The 21947-nt window shown below is 42.6% G+C and overlaps 2 protein-coding genes across 2 annotated transcripts in view; one reads left to right on the forward strand and one right to left on the reverse strand.

The window, feature by feature from the left end:
- Window positions 1–11248, forward strand: part of LOC131881873 (uncharacterized) — a 27563-nt gene extending 16315 nt beyond the window's left edge. Inside the window, exon 5 of the mRNA XM_059228866.1 lies at window positions 10813–11248. Within this exon, the coding sequence (XP_059084849.1) occupies window positions 10813–11121 (309 nt within the window). The 3' untranslated portion in view covers window positions 11122–11248. The remainder of the gene's footprint in view (window positions 1–10812) is intronic.
- On the reverse strand, window positions 11216–18307 carry LOC131881881 (uncharacterized). The gene is made up of 5 exons (XM_059228876.1): window positions 17735–18307; window positions 13515–13674; window positions 13350–13435; window positions 11797–11962; window positions 11216–11711 (listed from the first exon to the last, which is right to left on the reverse strand). The coding sequence occupies exons 1-5, from the start codon at window positions 17807–17809 to the stop codon at window positions 11425–11427; spliced, it is 774 nt and encodes a 257-aa protein (XP_059084859.1). The 5' UTR covers window positions 17810–18307; the 3' UTR covers window positions 11216–11424.
- Between the last annotated feature and the right edge of the window lie 3640 nt (window positions 18308–21947).

Genomic DNA, 21947 nt, shown 5'->3' on the forward strand with positions numbered 1-21947 from the left:
CCTAACTTTTTCGTGACGGACATGGAGATGAACACGTGGTCAAATGCTTCCAGTCTTAATGCATCACACAAGCTAAAGTCAGGGATGGAAAAGACTGGTCCAATGCTCATTTGTAAGCTTAGAGAAATAATGAGTCAGCATATTGATGCAGGTAGATGTTCCACGATGTGGGTGATCTTCACCGTTAAAGGTTGTCTCTGTTTGTGATCGAAGCTAATACTTGCGATGCGATTGCTATTTTGGAGGAATGCGTGCTGGTCGGGATCAAATCAAAACTATTACACTGCAATTTAATGCAACTTGCAATAGCCAGTGTCCTTTAGGCTTGCATTCGACCTTTGTAATTGCACTTCCTTTCTTTTATTTCATCATCGACAACCCTTAAACTATAGCATAAAAAGGAACATAGTTTCCACTTTCATAATTTTATGAACAAAGTGGTTTTTTTCTCAGAGCATAAAATGGAAGGTTTTTTTTTCAAATGAAAAAGTGAGACAAATATTTTGGCTGAGTGGTCTGGTCAAACTTGAGGAAAAAAGTTCCCCTTTGTACCATTCCTTCTTCTCTTTCTCCTTCTTCGCCTTGTCGTCATTGTTCATGTTCTTGTTGTTGTTTCCGGCTAGGACCCACTTTGCTCCGGACATCAACAGTTTCTAGACAAGTCAGTCGCAATGATGACTTGTTGTTCCCTGCACTACTCATTGCCATGGGCAAGTTCCCGAATAGTACAAGGGACTTAGGAGTTGGGATTGGGAGTCATTTAAGGCCCGCTTCTCTGCAGCTCGTCCCTTGGCTCGCTTCCCCTTGACACTAACTCCGATCCATCCAGTCAAAGAGGTGTAAAGCGCCATCATAACCAATATCGGAACGGTTATTAGCACAACCACCACTTGGTACTTCTTCGTCGGCGGAGACTTGTGCCACTTCGAGTTCTTCAACTAGTACGTACCACAGCCTTCGCCGCTACTTGTACACTCACTTAGGAACGAGGTCTTAGACTGGATATCCTGCGGCTCCTGAGCAGTAAAGGAGCTATGGGGGGGAGAAAACGAAAACGTCCGAAAACCTAGAACCTAGTTGTCGTTTTAGTTGATCAACAATCACGATAATGAACGAAGGTCCTGAAAGGGAACAGGCCACCAAGGGGGCGAACCACTTGCTACCAAACTCTTGAGACTTCTGCTTCATCTGACTTGCTTCCGAAATCAAAGAAGAACCCCCCCCNCCCCCCCCGCCACTAGACCATCGCTCTGGCCAAGTCAATTGGGCCTGGGGGTTTTTGTGAGGTCCCTTTGCAATCAGACCAAGTTCGTTTGTCTTTGTCGCTTTTAAGAAATCGGGGAGTGATTTGGACCGAGTTCCTCCAGCACTCTTGGCTGTCTCCCTCACTCTATGTTAGTTTGGGTGTGAGTGAGTGAGTGAGTGGTATTGGTGGGTGTACCTCTATAAGGGGGATCTTTGCCTTGGTGGCCCAAAGGACGAGCAATGCTGTGTCGAGCGAAGAAGCCTCCTCCAACTACCGCTTGTGTACACATACCGTGCCCTACAATATTGGAGAAAGACCATTGAGCTGCTGGGCTGTGATGGGCATCCTTCACGAGAGAAAAGACGATTCCGTGGTATCGGCCAACAACAGAACGGGAACAAGTAGAAGTAGAACCCAACGAAATGGTGTCGACCATCGGCGGGAGAAAAAGAAAGCCGAAAATGTCGTCATGAAAAATGGCTGAACATAAAACAAAATGTGCTCGTTTGTTTGTTGTTGGAAACGAAGTGAACCACGTGGACAGGGAGGTGGAGATGGAGGAAGAGGAGGAGGACGAGGAGGAGGAAGAGGTGATGCGAGTAGAAGAATTAGTCGCGGAGAAACTAAAGGTGGTGTCGAAGGAAAAGGCGGAGGAAGAGCCGGAGGAGGAGACGAAGAGCAAGCAGAAAGACTAACTCGAATGACCCTACCAACACCACCAGTACCACCAACACCATCACCACCACTCCCACAACAACGGCTACAACAAGAGAGTGAGGGGAGAAGCTTCTGAACTAATATCACCACCGAGGATAAAGTGAGTCCCTTGGGAGTTTCGAAATCGAAGCCCAGGATATTCTGCCCAAGGCCATCTCACCGAATCCGAGTGCCTGGGCTATTCTCTTCCAGCCTTAAAGGAGGTCAAAAGGACAGGCCAAGAGCGAGAAGCATGCTGTCCGCATCATTGATATAGGGAAGCTCCCTAAGAGCCTCGCCGGTTGTTGCCCCATGATCAGAGCTGTTGGCAATGTTGCTTGGGCCCCGAGGAGGCACGGACCATGTTCCAAGTGGTCGTGTCAAGATGGACACATCGAAGGCCATGGCCCTCTTGGGATTCTCGTCAAGTAAGACCTTTGAGGGCACTGATATGGGCGAGATACAATCGGCCTTCATGCTCAAGCTCCATAACTTAGAAATGACACCCGTGGACCGCCGAGACCCCCGAGCCACCGCCGACAAGCGAGATGAGCTCCGGAAAGCCAATGAGGCCTTCCAATTCCTGACCAAAAAGCACAAACGATTCACGGGTCGATCCATGACGCAGAATTGGCAAGCCGTGGGTGGCAAGTCCAAGGCTGTTCACAGCATTTTCTCTCTCAAGTCGCAGACCTTGGACCAACCCCTGAAGACGCCCAATCCGCTGGAGACCGTGTTGATGAAAAACGAACACCTCTTACGTGCTGCCTCGGCCGTGGGGTGCCTGGCTGCTCGAAATAGACACGGGAATAGTAGTGCCAAAGGTAGCAGTGCCAGTGCTTCGTCAGCCTCCTCGAACAGTGAGAGTCGAGCTCCCACGGCCGCCTCGTCAGCCACCGGTGGGAACCAGGATTACCATAATAAGCCCCGGGATCAGTCGAGCGGATTTCTTAAACAGGGCCACAAACGGAGGCCTCGCCGTGGGCAGTCGGTCTCACGGCGATCGCTTTCGCCCTCATTAGCGCCGCGATTGGCCACAACGAGTGTGAGAAGACCAGCCCCGACCTCGCCCAGGTTCCCGTCCAGAAGAAAATCCACCCTAACGAGTAGTAGTCAGCTGTTGATGGGTGGTGGTAATTCCCTCCATGATTTATCCGATGACGACTTTTCTTTTCCTTCGAGCTTGAGGAATGCCATTTCCAATGTGGATCTCTCTCGTCGATCCCCAGAGACATCTTGACCATTATTCCCCCGCCTACCACTATACTAAGAGTATCATCTACTATTTTTGTGCATGCATGAGTCTCCTCTCATCAACGTTTCTTCTTTTCTTTTTGACTCCCCGTCACATCACAACCCCAAGAGTGCCAAGTACCACCACGATGAATGGAATGTAATAATACTAATGAAATCGAGATAACCCTTTGGTCCCCTCGGCGCACCTTTAGTTCTTCATTCGCTATTCGATCCCTGACCCAAAAGACTCGCCTTCACTCGAGTCTTTAAATTGCGTTGGTTAATGAGAAGTGGTGAGGAAGTCATTCCCCATCCCTTCTTTCCGCGCATAGGACCACGTGACTTCTTGATAGAACGTCTCCAGAACTAACTTTATTTGGGCTTCTCTCCTTCTCTCTCTGATTTCAGCCTTGTGCTATGCCACGTTCTTGTCGGGGAAACGAACGGACGGACAGACGGACGGAAGCCATTTCCTATTTCCCGGCCTCTCCGTGTTTAAGCAAGTATTGTGGTAGCCAATCTCCTGGCATCGCATCATCTAAACCCCTTCTTTACAAACACTCCCGTGGTAACGTGGAGGAAAAAGGTTCCAAGGGTTCTTAAGCACTGTTCCCGACTCTTTCATTTTCCCTCTTGACGTTTACCTCGATACTTTTTAGCCTTTCACTCACCGGGACTTTCCCACCATCAGCCGGATGTTGGCATGCTTACCCAAGGCTTGTCATATTGGAATTTCCTAATGAGCTAGCAAATCTGCCCCTTCTCATAACCCTGAGAGTTTAGAAAGCTTCTCAAGGAACCACAACTCAAGGTGCGTTTCGGTCAAATAACCCGCAATAACAGCCAGTTATACTCGTCCAGTGGTTGAAAGTGACCGAGTTGGGCAAATACGGACAAGCGGGAAATATCTGCAACCAACATCGCACTTCCGACTGGCTTTAATCGAGGGCTGTTAAGTAAATGCGGGCAGCACTTTGTGGAACTGCTTTCAATGAGAGAGAGATGATGAGGCTCTCCCTCCTATTGTCCGTTTGTGTGCGGGATGTGTGTCTGTGCATGTGTGTCCTCCAGCATTCACACCGAACCAGTTGATTTCTGTGTCTGAATGACTCCCTCTCCATTCTCAGAGAAGCGAAATGGGGAGAAATGCTGTCCACGGTTTTGTTTACCCTTGGCTCCATCGCTCCATCGCTCCTCGCCGTGGGTCCCAAGAGATGGGCCACCGCTTTTGGACATTGGCATGCAATGGGCATCTTTTGTCTTGGCAAATTGAGAGATAAAAGTGTCCGCTTTTTATCACTCTGGCAGAGAAAACACGTACAATATAGGGAAACGCCGGAAGAAGATGGATGCTCCACGTGGAACTAGTTCCTTGTGGGTTCAATCGTCCTGGGTTTGGAGTCACTCTGTCTCTCATCATTGTCTTGGGCTCAAAGATGTGTCAAGCACATTCATTTCCTGAACTGTCTCGATCATATCCGAGATTTCTTCCCTCCGCTTTGAAAGCCATTGAGGGCCGGGAAAGTCGCTCCTTTCGAGCAGATTAGGAACATCCAGGGAACAGGAATCTTCTCCTCTGTTAGGGAAAGCTTGCTCTAATTTTGAAACTCCTGACAAGTTGCAACAAGTTTTTGGCGTACCATTTGGCACAAACACACACGCAAATTTACTGGCTCCTTTATCAAACATGGAAAGGGTTCAAAAAACGTGGTGTGTTGGTGTGTTCCCTTCTTCTAGGCCAAGGTTTGTACGGTGAAATAAAACATGTTGGGTAACACGAGGTCCATCCATGTGTTGCCTTAATTTCTTGATTACACCTTCAGCCTACACATGAGTGGTCGAGCTCGAAGAAGGGAGAATAAGACGAAAGATTCCGGAACAGCTCTGGCTTTGAAGCACTCCCAATATATCGTATTACTCTTAAGCCTAAGCCCCGAGCCTTCAATATTCAAAACACCTCCGGACCCGAAAATACCAGTCGAGCATCAATGGCCTCTCCAAAGACGAGGACGACGACGACAACGATCGAGTTAAGAGGAAAGCCGCACTGACGAGCAAAGGCTCATCATCTTCTTCGTATTCGTCTTGGTCGTCGTCATCGTCGATGACGACGACGACAACGACGTCCTTCTCTGAATCCTCCTGGACCTTATCACCATCATCATAGTGTTCGTTTTTGAGGCCAATACTATGTACAATAAGTGGGGACAAGAGGGGCTGCTTTTGATCCAAAAGTCCCTTGGGTGCCTCCAAATAGGATATTCTCTTTGGGTGGAATACAATTCTGCATCGGGGTCTTGGCTCATTCGGTGTTAATGGAATAACATCGACCCAAGAACATTAGGGAATAAGATAAGTTGCTGCCGTGCTAAAAACCATCTGTGATCCATCAATTACACCTGGAAGCTGTAGACTTTTTTATTCATCTGTTGCTCTCTTCTCTACCAAGAGCAGCATTTCAGGGGGATGTAGACCTGCTCACTTCAACTTTTAAGGATTTTGACACAGTTTGAAACGCAATTTCTCACCAACACAAAAGAATCGTCGCAGCCTTAATGCATGGATGGATCTGATATTGCATCAAAACTTGATCAAGCCCTCAAGAAGGTGTCTTTAAAGATGATGCCTAAGTGCATAAGGAAATTAATGACTAATCTGAATTCAGTCAATGATCTATAATGAATTTCATTCATGTAAAGTAGAAACATATCATATACGTCAATACAGGGAGATAAGGCAATAAGTTTTGAGGAATTTTCTAGTGCTTTCACCATTTATTTCATCTCATACTGTATGTATGGAAATAAAGTTTTCCAATTGTGCAATGTTCTAAGACTATAATTTTGTACAATAACACCAATCATATTGCTTCTGACACTGAAATTTCCATCTAAATTCTTCTTTTCCTCAGGCAAGTAAAAACCTGTGTGAATCAACGGTTTTCATTCATCCCTGAATGAGATGGATTGTCTCGACTGATTTTGGGGGTCATTGTTTTCGGTGTCATTGCCCCAGCTCGATTTATGCACAAGTCGTCAGTCAGCCGCTGCTAAGCCTGTATGTAGTGACGGCGACGACGGGGACGACAATGGTGTTGTTTTCTATGATTATTATTCTCGTCTCATGCTTCTTCTTCTTCTTCTTCTCGTACTTCTTCGTCATTCTGGTTGAATGCCGAGCTTGGCCTCCTGGCTTTTAGTATTACACTACTTTGGGATCCACATACACTAGGCGTGCTTGGTAGGCGTGTTAGTGGTGGTGGCGTGGATGTCGTTGGCCTCAGGGCTTCTGGTGTTCCACATTGGCCGGCCAAAACGTGATGTAGCTGGAGACATAAATTAGCATTTTCATTAAACGTGTTTCATCTCTTTCGCTCTGTTCTTTGTTGGGTGAGTGCCAGGGACGAGTGAATGAGTGAGTGAGTGAGTGAGTGAGTGAGTGAGTGGAGGCTGGTTCCACGGTCCTCTCCTCCATTTAGTAGAGAGGGAGAAGACAACAGGGAGAGAAGAGTCATGGATCTTTTTCGCAATCCTAGACAATCTAGCAGCCTTTATTTATCAGTTGGAAGTTGGAACGTGTTGTTCCATCTCGGAAATGGATCCTACTCCCGCTTCATTATGAAAGAGAAATCGAGTGCACTTTTCGTCTCTTGTATTCAAGCTTGGCTCTTTTTTTCCTTTCTCGCTCTTTTGGGCTCTTGGGCTATTTCCATCTCTGATATTCTGCATATGTATGCGTATTAGTTATTGGAACACCAGCCAGAATGCCTATTCCTCTAATGTAGATCCAAATACCAATGATTGCGCCTTGTTCCGTGTTCTTAGTGTTGGAAACAGGACCTTCTTTTGCTTCGCGTGCCACCCCAAGAGGCTATGAAAGAAGTCGAAGAAACACCCAGTGAGTGTCTTAAAGCTTCCATCCCCTACTGGAGTACCCAACGGGGACAGACAACCTGGATCCAGGAACACAGTTGCAAAGTTTTAGTTTGTTGCTCTTTTTGCACTTTCTAAGACTCATTGGAAGTTAGCCGCCCTGTGTGCGTGTGGCCGATTGGAACCCGTCCAGGCCAACCAACCGACAGAAACGATAACCCACTGTACCATCCACGAAGGGAACGAACGGATGGAGGAAGGCAGTCTTGGGAAAAAACTTCAAAACTAGCCCCACGTCTCGCCATAATCAAATCTGGGATCTCTTTCGGTTCCAAAAGAGAGACACACCACGAGCCACCCACCAACCCACCAACCCACTAGCCTAGCTAGAGTTAGATCGGGAAGAAGAGACACAGAGACCCAAGGAGTACGGGAGGAAGACCCACCATCCTCTTACTATTTCTGAAGGCTTTTTTTTTAAAAAATGGGAACACCTGGAACCCTTTCCTTCTACGGCTTCGGGTGAAATATGCTTATCTTCATTGTTTAGACTCCCCTTTTGTTTGTCCTCTGTGGAGCCACCACAAGAACTTGAACCTCAAGTAGAAATCCCATAATCCCAAGATTACTCTCAAACGCCCCGTGGATCCTATCTTCCACCTCCTGTCAATGGCCCCGGAACACATGCTTAACTCCGCACCCATCGCTTTAGGGGTCCCAATTGACAAAGACACTAACTCACAATAGGCTACCATTAGGTTGTGTAGATCTAGGAAAAAAATCCCAGAGACTTTTAAGACTCGAACTTGGCTCCTGTTCCATTCTGAGAGTGAGCCACTCCTAAATCTTGAGCTTGACCTGAACAGCAGCTGAAAATAATGGAGGGGATGTTGCTTGGGTGGGCGGCCTATTGCTTCGGGTTCATTTTGTTGAGAAGCGTATCAAGCGTGTGATACTTTCTAGAGAGTAAAAAAAGAACCAAACAAATGGATCCAACCGAGGGACAGGACAGGGACCAAAAAAAAAGTCTGAGCAATAGGGAAGGTTCGATCTGGTTCATTATCCAACTCTTTGCATGAGTCAATGAATCATTGGAACCCGATCATTATGAAAGCATAGTGCTACGAGATTGGTTCCCTCTCTTTTTTTAGTGTTTGTTTGGCTGTTGGGTTAGTCCATCAAAAGGTCAGGGCGAGAGTAAAATGAAAATCTGCCACTGTCCACCATGAAGTTGGTAGATAGGAGAGAAAAAAGTTTCTCCGTCAATGAATCAAGCGGCCAAAAAAGGCTTTGTCAGACAAGGAGAGGAAGGTGGTGATGGGAAGGCGGGTGGGTACAGAGGGAGCTAGCTAGCTAGCTGAAAGTTCCCTTTTCGTTGTTCGTTTCCAACAACACTTGCACCTATTTTCTGATTTACCAAGACTTCCTCCTTCCTCCCTATTCTGGAGACGTGGAAATGAAATGGTTATGAAAAAAAAGTAGATGGATATTGAAGGTAGATCGATTGGTCAAGCTCGGATAGGAATAAATTGTCCTTGAGCCCCATTTCAATCAAGAACCGATATTTCGTCCACTCCTCATTGAACCAGGACGTCCAAAAGAAGACAAGAAGACACACCGACCCCTTTTCCAATTCATCCATCCAGCCGAGGGCTCATCTGGCCCAAGGTCTCTTTCCCTATCTTTACATCTCCCGAAATCGTTCTCTTCTCAATTTCAATGAATTAAGTATGGCAGTGGCTCGTTCTCCTCTTCCACAAGATCCTCACTCTGTTCCATCCTCTCAGCGCTTTTGCCCCTACTGCCACTGCCAGTGCTAGTGCTTATTCTTCTCCCTTTCCTTTCTTTCTCTCTTTCACTCTCTCTCTCTCTCTTCCCCCTCTTTCCTTCTTTTGGATGGTTCCGTGGTTCCACACGGGGATGGGTTTCCTCACTGGCAGTTTAATGGACGGAATAGGAGAAGACCAAGGGCAATAATCCCGTGTTGCATGTCCTTTCCAAGATGTATGGTAGAGTAGAAGTGGAATCATTCAGCTTGGCTTGGAACATCCACAAAAGCGGGTTCAAAGCACCGTTCCGAAGCTCTTTCGACTCTGCCAATAAAATACGTTAAGAACGTCTGATTGCATGGGGGGAAAAGGTTCTTCCACTCATTCATTCCAATTGACTGTAGTACAAATTGACTCTCTTCGAAAAAAACGGGAAAACCGAGACGAAGTAGAAAAGTCCATAGTTGACCGAGTAAATAAGATATATGAATACTGAACAGGTGTGGCTACAACACTGCAAATAAAATGTTCTTGAGATCTCCTCAAGATAATGTAAAAACGCTTCAAGTAATTCCCGGGATCTATAACATAGTAAGTCCTTGAAGAATAAGATGTCCAGGATGGTGCTTAAACTGTTGGACCTTCTGTATAACAATATCCAATTTTGAATAATATGCATTTCCATCGGGCAATGTAAAATCTAGCTGCTCATACATCGGTTGAAAATACAAGACAGAGCTTATGCGGGCTACCTCGATCTTGGTTATTCCATATTGGTTTATGTAGGCATATGGGCTTGCCCGCCTTCATTGAGTTCAAGGATAATGGGAGCTTGAAATGGCTTTTGAATAGCCAGTTTCATCGGGGCCTCCATTGATCACATCTGAGGTGAGGAGGCGCTGATATTCAACAAAAGAACCATTATTATTGGATCCACATGTTCGATATAGGAGGTGGAACGCCAGTTGCTGAAAGCTTTTTCCAAACTTCTCCGCTTGTCCTGACTGCATTTTCTTAAAATATAAATATGACGATGCTTCTTTCCCCGGATCGAAACAGTTTTCGACGAAGTTCTCGTCGCTTGGTCTTTCTCAGCCTCTCTCACCCTCTTTCTTTTGGTTGAGGAAAAAGTTTTTTTTCTTTGGTTCCTTGGGATATTCCCAACTGGAAAGTTCCGACAACTAGGTCTCTTTAGGTCCACCCTTAAGCCGAAGCAACCTCGTTCCCGGTATTCTCAAGCACACGCACCAAGCATGCAGCCTCTCCACTGATGTCAGTCAAGGACTGCGCCAAGACCCTACCACCAACTTAACCCAACCACTGACTGACTGAGTGACGTGGGCGACGATGCCCTCCATTGGATAGTTGGTTGGTTGGTTGGTTGGTTGGTTGGTTGGTTCGTTCCCCTTGCGGTCCACTGCCTGCTCAGTGCCTACTTGCCCAACTACGGTACCTGCCCACACCAATGTTCCAAGCACTTATTAGGCACTGTGAAACTCATTAACCAACACGAATTGGAAACGAGAACACAAGCAAACCAAACGGTAGGTGGGTATCATTCCACATGAGAGTCCCCCCTTTGGTCAATAACGAGGTCTACCCAATCAACTGGTTTCAAATCCTCCTCAGGCACAAATGGTTTGGTCCACAGGAACGACGGTTGTTTTGTGGCCACTCGTATGTAGGGTATGTGCGAACATTGAGAAGATGGAAGAGGAGTTCAAAATGAATGGGATCCACGGTTTGGTGATGCCCTGACTCACAGGAAGACGGGGACTTGAAATGCAAAACATGCTTTTTTAATTTTTGAACATTGTAGAATTAGACCAATTGTCATTTCCGTCTTACATCCGTTGATTGTACGGAGTTCGGTCGGAAAGGCGATTATCTAGTCGAATTGCAGTTCGTTCGAAGTGGTTGAATGTAGCCAATAAAAACGTTCAAGTATTTCACTTCTCCAAGCTAATTCTTGACTCCGTTTTTTTTTTTGCAGAACAATTCCAAGACCTTGGATTTTGATTACTTTGTGGCTCTGTTTGAAGAATTCTATCTCTCTGATGATCCCTCAGCCTTGGGAAACTTTATCAATGGGAAGCTGGAGTACTCGGATGAAGATAACTCCTCGGAAGATGAGGATCCCGGGTTGGTGGATCACCGAAAGGATTCCTCCACCAGCTATCGCTCCATGGATGACGATCTTCGAGCCAACAACGAAACCTTCCCAGCCAAAGCCCAACCGGAACCTAATGGAATGACCAAGATGAAACGAAAAATCAACTCCAACTGCTGCATCACTTCCTAAGTCCATTTCTCAAAATCCTATTCTCCTCTGTCCGCTCGTTCATTTGTTCCATTCCAGTCAGTCACGTGATCACCGAATGACGAGGCACACAATGCAAAAAGAATACATGAATATTTATTGCTCGCAATTCATGATAGTTTCAGGATATACACGTATATAGTAGGTATAGGTATTTGTAGTACAATACGATTACGAAAGAGAGACTGAGAGAGGGTATGTACAAGCTCAATGACTGGTATATATATACCAAAATGCATACACAAGCGTCTAAAATGGACCAGGATGAACAAGTGACGTCAGGTCTCACTCAATGTGTTTCTCGGCCACCTCAAAGTCGTCGATCACGGCATCCTCAAGCGAGACCGTATCCGTTAAGGTTGGGTTCTCGTCTTGTGGGTTGTAGGCCTCATCGCTTGGGTTGTCCAGGTTCGATTTCGTTGGATAATCATCCTCGTTCTCGTCCACGATGGTGTCGCCGTCCTCGTTATGGAACGGCTCCACGTGTTCCAAGGAGGACAGTCCCAATTTGTCGAGTTCCCGGAGCAATTGGAAATGACTCACCACGCAAAGCCAAACGTAGAACAGGAATGCTATCACAAGTGTAGGAAGAAAAGAGTAAAAATAGCCTTAAGGCTTCACTGAGAAACATTTTTATGTCAAAGGCCATGGAATTACCTGTAGTGGCGGATCCTATGATCCCGACGGCAATGATAGAGCTTGAATCCTCATTCACTGGCCAATAAACGCTCATCAGAATGATGGACAAGCCAAAGAGGACGGCTCCGATCATGAGTACGGCAAACTTCATGGAGATCCATGGTACCATCAACCAAGCGTTGCCCTAAAAACCACAAACCAAAGAATACTATGCAATGCGACCAAAATAGCTGAATCAGTTTCGCTCGGGAAGGAAATAATCGAGGAAATTATGGAATTATGGGATAATGAAATGACATTGGTTATTGTTTATCAAAGACGGGAGTGTGGGGGGCTTGAGGCCAAGGTCACTCCATTTCTAAAGAAAGGTTACTGAGCCAATCAAGTGGCCTCACACGCCTTCAGAACGGCTTACAAAAATGAAAAAAAATCCTTCTTGACTTTGGCAGTGTGTGATCTCAGCTAAGGTGAGTTCCTTTCACGCTCAGAACGCACCCAAGAGAGTCTCACTTTGTTTGGTTTCACGTTTCTTACACTAGGTTGGAATATCGCTCGTCGAGTTGTTTAGGTACGAGTCGTAAGAACACATTTTCAGACTCTGGCTCGGAAATAAAAAAAAGTACGCCTGCCATTTTCTTCCAGACCTCCATTCATATTGGAGGCGAAAAAGAACGAGAGAGAGAGAGAAGGAGAGATCTCAAGTTCCTAAGCACTTTTTTCACATAAAAACTTGTCTTGATCCAGGAGAGGCATTTATCTCATCTCGGAGTGGAACTTTGTTGCGCTCGTTCTTGCCCTATAAAGCTATAATAGTGCGCTGTAACTGAAAGGCTCCACCTCGCTTTCACAACCAACACCAACCAACCAACCATCATTAGGGCTTTATGCGCGTGAGTTGTTCCTCCACGAATGTTTGGATTATTTTTCCGCAAAAGTGATGAAGCTTTTGTAATTGGAAGACTGACTCTCTCTCTCTCTCTTTTTCTTCATAGAGCCCCAGGTTCAATCGCTTTTTTTGGGCTTTTTTTTTCACGTGCCTTGCTCCGACAACAAACGCAAAAAACGGACACCAGGCTTGAATGGAGGCACTGGGAAACTCTTATAATTGTTCGAAATTGATTGTCGGGGAAAACTTTTGCAATTAGGAGGCCATTACTCACATCCAAGTAGCCAGAGAAACTTGGACCCAAGTGGAACCAGTCGAACCGAATTCCTATCGTTCTTCTACCTTCTTTTTGTACCCACGACTTTGAAACCCAGGGGATCGACTTTAAAGTCAGAGAACATTAAGTTTTCTTTTCTTTTCCCCACATGGAACATTTCCGATTAATTCAAGCGAGAGTGAATTTCTTTTCTCTCTAGACAAGCCCTTAGACGTAAAAGTGTTTATGAGAAAACGAAGTGGGAAAATTTAGGACGTAAACTAAGGCTTTGTCGGGGATTCGGGAACACTCAACAGAAACAAAAATGGACCCACTAGAACTCCCTGAGGCCCGTAACCAGAACTCCTCCACGGGTCCTCACCAAGGTGGAACGAAGACTATAGATTAGTGCGAAATATGTTTGCTTACCTTGGAAATCCCAAAGATGGCGAGAATCACCCCCAAGAACAAAAGAGAGCATAGAATGATGCCTACTATGAGCACTGCATTGATATCTGGAACCAAATTAGCCGTCTTGGGCTAGTTACTCATATCGTGGGGGCGGTTCAAGGCAGATTAAGGCGGATGACCTACCTGACTTGGTGTCTTGGATAAGATGACACCACCATGAGTCCTTGTGCTCACCAGTCAGACAATTGCTCTCGTCCTTGGCTATCTCGGTGTTGTACCAGTTGTGGAACTCGTCACCCGACAGTTGAATGCTACAGAGGATAATACCCGCCAAATATGCACCCTGTAAAAAATAAGGGGGGAAATAGGTAGGCACTTTGAGGTTACTTATTATGACAGTAATGCTGGAGAGACCTGTTCTGGCGCTGCATGCCGGAGACCTCTAGCGGCCAATTATGGAACTCGTTAAGCTATTCTGATAGAAACCCGGAACGTAGTGAAAAAGTTTTTGTACAAGGTCCAATATTTTCGGTAATATATGAATTTGTCAATAGTCTTACTTTGTTCCACGTAAGACCTGAACCAGTTCCGTCTGACTTCTTTTGAGCGTCAACTTTTCATTTTTTGAGACATGATCGTACTTGAAAAAACGAAAAAAACCACATGAATTGGGCAAAGCAAATTCCTCTTTTGCAATTGCAACATCGACATGATTGTTCAAATCATCAAGCTTAACTAATTGCGATTACAACCGATATGCTTTGAACTGCCAAACTAAGCCCTGCTTGGTTTTGTGCAAAATCCAACGACAACAAGCAGGAAGTTTTCCGACTTGCCAACCGCTAACGAAATTGAATTGTACACCATCTTGTTACGATTAAGTCTTCAAATCAAAAAAAGGAAATATAAAACGGGGAGTAAAGACTTCTCAATTCCGACGACGACCCACTCTGAATGTCCTTAGTAGTTTATCATGGGAGCTCGGGCGTATTCTTGAACAACAAACAAAAATACCAACTTCCCAGGCACCGCAGGAGCTAATAGATCGCACCTTTTGAACGAAAAGAACTGGAACTAGTGAAATCCAGGACCACCTACATACAGGGTGTAAAGAAATTAAGGACCGCTCTTTGAGGCTTCTGAAAATCCTTTCCCCTTATTCAAAGAATGATTTGATCATATTGAATCTGCAGTTGTCAACGAAAGGGCATATTGAAAAACATAGCGCCATACCATGAAGGATCCGAATTAACTCTAAAGGTTATTGGTAACCCTCTGATGTTTGGCCACCGAAAGATTGACTCTTGAAATTCCAGATTTCGGCCCTTGGGTCCGGTCTGTTCTAAATGAATTTATCGCATTTGCATGAGGTTCTCCACTTTCAAATGGTTTGAGGATAAACACTGTAAGGCTCACCAACGTCTCTTGGTCTTTGCCGGCCTTCAGGATGCCCTTAGCTTTGGTTCTGGCCTTAAGACTGCGCTCACTTGAATTTTCAGACATTGTTTTGACGGCAAGCGCTCAGAGGGTTGTCCATTGCCTCTAGGATATCGTTAGACCATTTGTAACATGCCACTATGTACTAAACAGTGTCTTTTAAGGAATCCTTGTGGTTTAATGTCAAAGAAATCTTTGAGCAATGAGATATATAGTTAAAAACAGCCATGGAGGCCCTTCATTTCTTTACACCCTGTAATCTGCTTCAAACAGACCACATCTATCATGATCCAAGACATGAACTTCTAAAAATATGGACCGTGAACGAAATTCCCGCCAATTCGACCTACTCTCGGTCAAAGCAACTCCGAGCCATTGTTTGAATTAAAGTGAAAGAATAAGAAAAGTAGAATTTTTTACTATTTACTTGTAAAGTGGTCCGTTTCAAAGTTATGTTGTCAAAAGGTCGTGTAACTGATCAAAAGCAGGCCGAAAATTCGAATTTTATGTAGTGTTCCGTTAACAGTCCACATCTCTAGAAGTCGATGTCCAAGAATCCTGGATTAAAGGAAGAGTGACTGTTGGTCAACGCCAAATCTTTCATTCCAAGTTATACCTAAAATCTAAGTAAGTGATAGATTTCATTTACGTAGCCATTGATGTTCCTTTTTTGGCATTATGCAAGTAAACACAACTAAAATGATATTTGGCAGGCCTTAAATCATAATTACTAAGGAATGTCAACTGAATAACGTCTTGTTCTAAAAATCACACCACTCAAGAATATCCTGACAAATTTCAAGCGCATTTTTACTCTTGATATGAAACAATTCCCGCCTTGGTAAGGCCACTCACTCACACATAGATTACACAAGCTCTACCTCTGAGCAACATTTCTTATCCATGAGTCCTTTTGAACGCATTAGCTTTTTTGTAGATTTATAGCATCTCTAACTATTATTATACTTGTATAAAAATTCATTGAACCAGGAAATCAAAAAAAATGGTACAAACTTAGGTGGTTTTTACTTTAGGACTAACCTTCGAATTTTAGTTCAAATCCATGCATAACAAGCAGGATTTTTACAAAATGAAAAAGATAGCTATATTGCAGAAGCAAATAAAAATGCATAAGCTTTTGAATGGAATTTCTTACCTGAGGAACACAATGTTATAACTAAAGACTCCGGAAAAAATAGTCACGTATTTGTTTTAAACATTTTGCTATTTTGGGACATTTTTATATGTTTGTTTCAATTTCTTCAAAATCAACGATTTTGGTTCAGAAATCTGGAATTGGACATTTTTCTGTCAAAGATTTTCACTCAATGTTGCATCATGACGTAACTGCTCCATTTCAATAACCAGAGGAGAAAACCTTTTTTGCATTTTTTTGCTAATGAAATTCAGCCCTCCTATAGTGCTGCAATGTTTGTTGCAATACTAATCTTAACTCCTTGTTAACCCTCGGAATAGTTAGTGAAGCAACTATGTTTTTTTTTAGCAGCACTGTATTTTTCAAAATCTTGGTTAAGTGCGATCATCAAGGTGTTTGCAAAGCAAATGGAAATGCAAAATAAGAAAACCACTCTCTTTCCAAAGGTTAAACTAGTTCATAATGAGAGCTGTATCATCAAAAGTAAATGGTCAAGTGATAAATTGTGTCATAGTACTAAAGATAGTCATGGAAATGTGAAAAGTTCAGAAACTCATTGTGACACACTTAGCCAAAAAATGATTTCATTTCCTGTCAACCAATTACATGACAACTGTGCTCTGAATCAGATATTTTGGACCAACCGTGCGATAATTCAGTCAGAATGTTTTTTTTCCATGGCGATAAGCAGGCCTGTGTCAATTACTTCATATAAAATAATCAATTTAATTGATTCGATATGTAATCAATTGCAATTATTTTCTTTCCAAACTTGAATAATCTCGATTGCAATTATTTTCCAATTGTATTTCAATTACTTTCAAATTACATTTCTTTAGGATTTTCTTTCCTCTCGTACAAAATTATTAGTCACTTGCCAATGTTTTACGAACCCCGTTTGGAATTTTTCGTCCTGTTTTTACTTGCAATTGATTATCAGGGTTTGAATGAAATTGTTTCGTGATTTTAGGAAGATTTACTTACACTGTCGTGATTGCGTTAAGGAGGTGTCAACCATCTTCAAATTTTCTTTGGTAATGTTTTAAAAATAGGATTATTTCCCAAGATGTAGGGCAAGCTACGTTTGTATATCAAATTGCAAAAAAAAGTCTATATTTTATTTTCTGAAAATGCTTTGCCAAATATTTGTCAAGTTAGCTTCGCTAGGGCACTTCTCAATAGAGAAGAGGAATTAATAAAGGAAGATACAAATCTCAATACTAGGCAAAAAAAGTTCTAAAGTTTCAAAAAGTCTAGCTCAAATATTCCACCCATTTGCCAATGCTTTAATCACACCCTCCAAACATTCTCTTTACCTTTCTTAATATATTAAGCTAGTGCATGGAGAGGAAACGACTACTTTGCCAAACTACAGCTACAAAGCCATGAGACATGGCAATCCCCATTTTGGTCTCTGAATTGAAGGAAATAGACAACCCTTTTGGTATCTGATCGCTTTCCCCTTTACCTGACTTCCACAAAGGTTGCAAAAATTTAGGTATATGTACATGTATATGTCAATTAAGCGTCTCATATGACATGGGTGTACATGATATTTATGAAAATTGTTTGCTCACCACTTTTAAAGTAGTACTGTTTACCCTTCATTGAAAGGAAGGTTATTGTTCAAGGTGACTTGTTCTCAAGAGCGGTTTGCAAGTACCTGATGGATTACCACGATTTCATAGAAGTGTTACCAACGAAGGCCAATTTATAGGCCTTCCTAGTCAATATTTTCACAAGTCAGTCTTTCTTCAATGAGACCGTACCCTTCGATTTGTGCCTGAACCCAGTCCCGCATGAAGCTTACCAAAAATAGAAGAAGAACGGTCATGGCCCCCGACCGGGTAGTCATACACCCGCAAAAAGTCTTCATAACGGCCATTTTGAAGGGCTGGCCTCCGCAAAGGTAAATATAGATATGCAAATATGAAGGTCTTCTTTATGATCCGAATTTGAGAACCATGGTTGCTCTTTCAAATGTGAATGTGGCTTTTGCCGCAAGCAACTACGCACTACTGGCCCCGATGAATATCATTAGACGCCACCGCCGCCCAAACCCCAAAATACGGCCTGACTTTCTACCTTGGATGGAAAGGTCGTCTTCTTCTTGTTGTTCTTCTGGCATTCAATTGAAGGACAGCCCAGCGTTCTGAACTATCCAATTGGACGACTATCGCAATAAAAAATAATGATAATAATGATGATGACGATGGGTCTTGTCGGCTCGCCCTCCGCCGGTACTGACAACAACCGTGAGTGAGCACGTTTATAAAATCCTTACCCTGCGAGCACCACACACACACGGCCTTTGGAATCCAGCTCACTCAGAGGAAAGCCCAGCAAGGCAGAGAGGACTACGGCCGACGTAATTGATTCAGCCTTTCGTTGGTCCGGTCCAGGATGGGCACTCAATTGCAATGGTGTTTTTTTTTCAGTCTGACTCGGTTGAGCGGGTTAGTCCCTACGTAATGTCGTATGTATGTACATAATGGGCTCTTGTCTGCATGGAGCACACTCATGTTCATAGGAAGAAGGGACTGTCTCTTGGAAGCAAGCTGGTCGGTCTGTTTAGACCGGGGTTGTCAAGGAAACGTGTCATTAGGAAAACGTGGTTTGTGGTTTATGAGAAGCCAAGAGGAGGCCTCGGATTAAAGAGGCACGCCGCTTCAAACGAGACATAAATGGGCTTGATTCAGCTTTGGGTACCTATAGAAGAACCAAGAGATGTTATGAGCGTGAGTTGATTGTGTGGGGTGGCTTCAGATTTCGCAATTTTAAGGAAAACTGCGTTTGGGTTGCACCATTAGCTGCATGATGTGCCAATGTGCATGCCAAAAAGTTGCAAGGCAATTTTCCCAAATTTTTCGAGATTGAGCAAGCTTCGATTATGAGCAATGCCTTCTTGAATTGCCTTTTCGATCCACTGCCACGAAGCAAGAAAGAGTTAGTTGATTGATCACTGCATTGAATTATAGGTAGATTACTTCGAGGTCAATATTTTTCCGGGCAGATTGTAGCTTAGCAATGGAACCAAAATTATAGAGATGAAAACAAAAAGAGTCAAACGTTGAACAGCTGATATGTCAAAAACGCAGTTGAATAGTTTAGTTTACGTTCTTGAACGAATGACAAAGATAAGGCCATAATTTCTCGAGTCATTGAAAAAGATAGATCTCCTGTACCTACAATATACCGTCGATTATCTATGGCACTTGGGTGGGTGTTGTTTACTGTGTAGTAGATCTACACTTGCTAAGAGGTGTGTTAAGGTATGCATGGTCATATATTGAGTGAATAATGAATTATCTTGTGTTGAACAAATGCAATATGAAACGCAGGGGAAAAGCCACGAGTCATCATTTGAAAAATGATACACTGGAACATTGCTGGAAAGTGCAAAGAAATGGCGACTTTCAAAGACGGTATGCAATATTAGGCTCCCCAATTGATTGATTTGAAAGGGAACCAATAACTTGCGTCTGGAAAGGGAACGCAACACAATCTTCACTTGCTACAAAAGATATGTAAACTCAAAGGCGCCTTGAAGTGGCAAAGTATCGTTATTAATTGGTTGCTTTCAATCAAGTCAGTTAATCAATGCAAAATGCCTATCAAAAGAAATTGAAACATCAACGTGTATGTTCGTCTCTGATGGAGGAAAAAAAGCTGGTCTTCGAGTTCATTTTGAAACAACGAATAATCTTCACAAAAGACAAACATGTTGTTAACTGTAAGGAAATTTTAACGTCTTCAACTCAATTCTTAAGCAAGAAAATGGGGCTTGTGTGGACATTATGGAACTCTGAAAAGAAAAGAAAACGGTAAGGAAACTGAAGTATTAGTTCAATTGGCTCAAGTCGAGACAAGTAAGTATTAGACATGCCCAAATTTCGAAATATCCGCAAACATAATGGACGATGAACGTGTTCTTGAATTTTTCGACGAAATGATGATAGTTTTAGAACATTGACATTTGCGCCCTCCACACGGATTACAATTCAACACGGATTACAATTCATGGGGAAACATGCCTTTGGCCTTTTTAAAAATTGAAACTTAGTATATGCGAAAGGCATATTCAAAAGAAGTCAAGATATACAAATTTTAGGGTGGGGATTTTGAATCCGGAGAAAGTTGAGGTATCATAAATTAGCTTACGTTGCAAAATGAATTTTACTTCTTGAAAAATCGAACGTTAGAAAAGTGATTTGCTGTCTTCAGTTTCATCTTTTCCGCTGTTATTTGAAACTGTCTTTGAAAAACGTTTCAAAAATTCAATCTTCGATAAAATTTGAGTAGATATGTTCATCATTTCCAAAATATTTAGTATCTTTTAAGATACTTATCGAGTATTGGCATGAGTACTTCTTCTAGAGTACATATAATTTAGATATTTCACAAAAAGCCATGATAGTTACTATCACACCATCTTAAAATGTAATGGAATTACAGTTCCAAACGAATTACTGAAATTTCGTTACTACTGCCCTGATTGTCTTTAGGGTTGCGAGGGAAAGGTGCCCAAGGTGAGCCTGTTTGGAACACAGAATTTTAAACGCAACGTCCAAATAACAACTTCAGAACCTCGAAAACCCAATTGTGGACAGTGTCTTCTACAGTTCTGATGAAAATATCGAATCACCTCTTGACAGTTTTTTAGCCTGCAAAGTCATAAGGAACAAATTTGATTGTATTGCTTTATGCAGTTCTAATTCAAATTTAATAAAAATAAGAAAAGAAACATGTTATTAACTGTAATTTTCAAAGCCCATTTGATGGAAATGAGGAGCACACTTAGATGGCTCATGAAAAAATGACCATTTGATCTATTAGACCACCACTGAGTAGAATGGAATGAAATGCCCAAACAATATGTTAATAGAGATTTTCTCCATCACAAAAATAGATTAATATATTTCTTTTGCACAAGTAAATTTTGAAGCAGCACAAAATTATATAAAATGACGTATTTGTGGGGTTTCAAATGATGATGGACGAAATCTTGAAATTGTTTTTTTTTTTTTAGATTAAAGAAAAAGAAAAAAATATTTCGGTTTTTGATGGTGAAAATTGCCATTAATTGTCTGAGTATTTAGAGTTTATTTGAGTTTATACATAGGGGGGACATTGTGAAGTTAAAACTGATAGTAAGTATCCCATTAAATCCCGTCTAGATCAGTAGCACGTGAATGGATCATAGCCTGATTTATACTCAAATGTCCTTCTAATCTTCTTCAAATCAGTTTATGAAAATCACAGGGTCATTGTTTTACAATTCGCAATTTCTTTTGGATGAAAAGTTGCTCACTTGTCTGAGCTGGAATTATATAACGAAATCCGATCAAAATGGTTCGTTACTCTTTTGAGGGGTAAAAAAAATGCCAAGATGTGTCCAGGTATTTCCAACACCATTCCATCAATCGAAGTCAACCTGGATTCTCGCTTTGATTATGCACAAGGTCCTCGATGGTTGCCCAACTAATGCATAAATGATATTCATGGTAAATTACGGTCGTTTAAAGACTTCCTTGTCATATACGAAATACTTCAAGAATTTAATAACTTCAATGAAGTTTTTTAAGTGTATTTTCAGCAAGAAGAACGAAAAATAACAGCCTGAAACATCATAGAAAGTTTTTTTCGGAAGAGGAGAAAGTAACGGAAGTTAAAAGTTCCTCAAACTCCAAATAAGAATAGAAAGTGTTTGAAGATTTATAATCAACCTTTCTTCTTTTTCCTGTTACTGAAGTCTCCTGATCTACCAAAACCTTGTATACTTTATAAACTATAACACTTTGAGTGGTTTCAACGATTAACATCAAAAATCAAACTATTTTTGTGGACATGACTGCTCGATTTGTGATGTAATTACAATTAATTACAATTAATTGCCTTTGAACTCAGAGGTATTGTGACTAATTAGCTACAAGTGGACTAATGTTATTGAGCTTTTTAATTACAAGTCATGATACATTCTCCCTCACATGACGCTTTTTCAGCCCCAGACCTTTGAATAATTC

This window comes from Tigriopus californicus, chromosome 1, assembly GCF_007210705.1.
Source record: "Tigriopus californicus strain San Diego chromosome 1, Tcal_SD_v2.1, whole genome shotgun sequence".
Lineage (NCBI taxonomy): Eukaryota > Metazoa > Arthropoda > Copepoda > Harpacticoida > Harpacticidae > Tigriopus > Tigriopus californicus.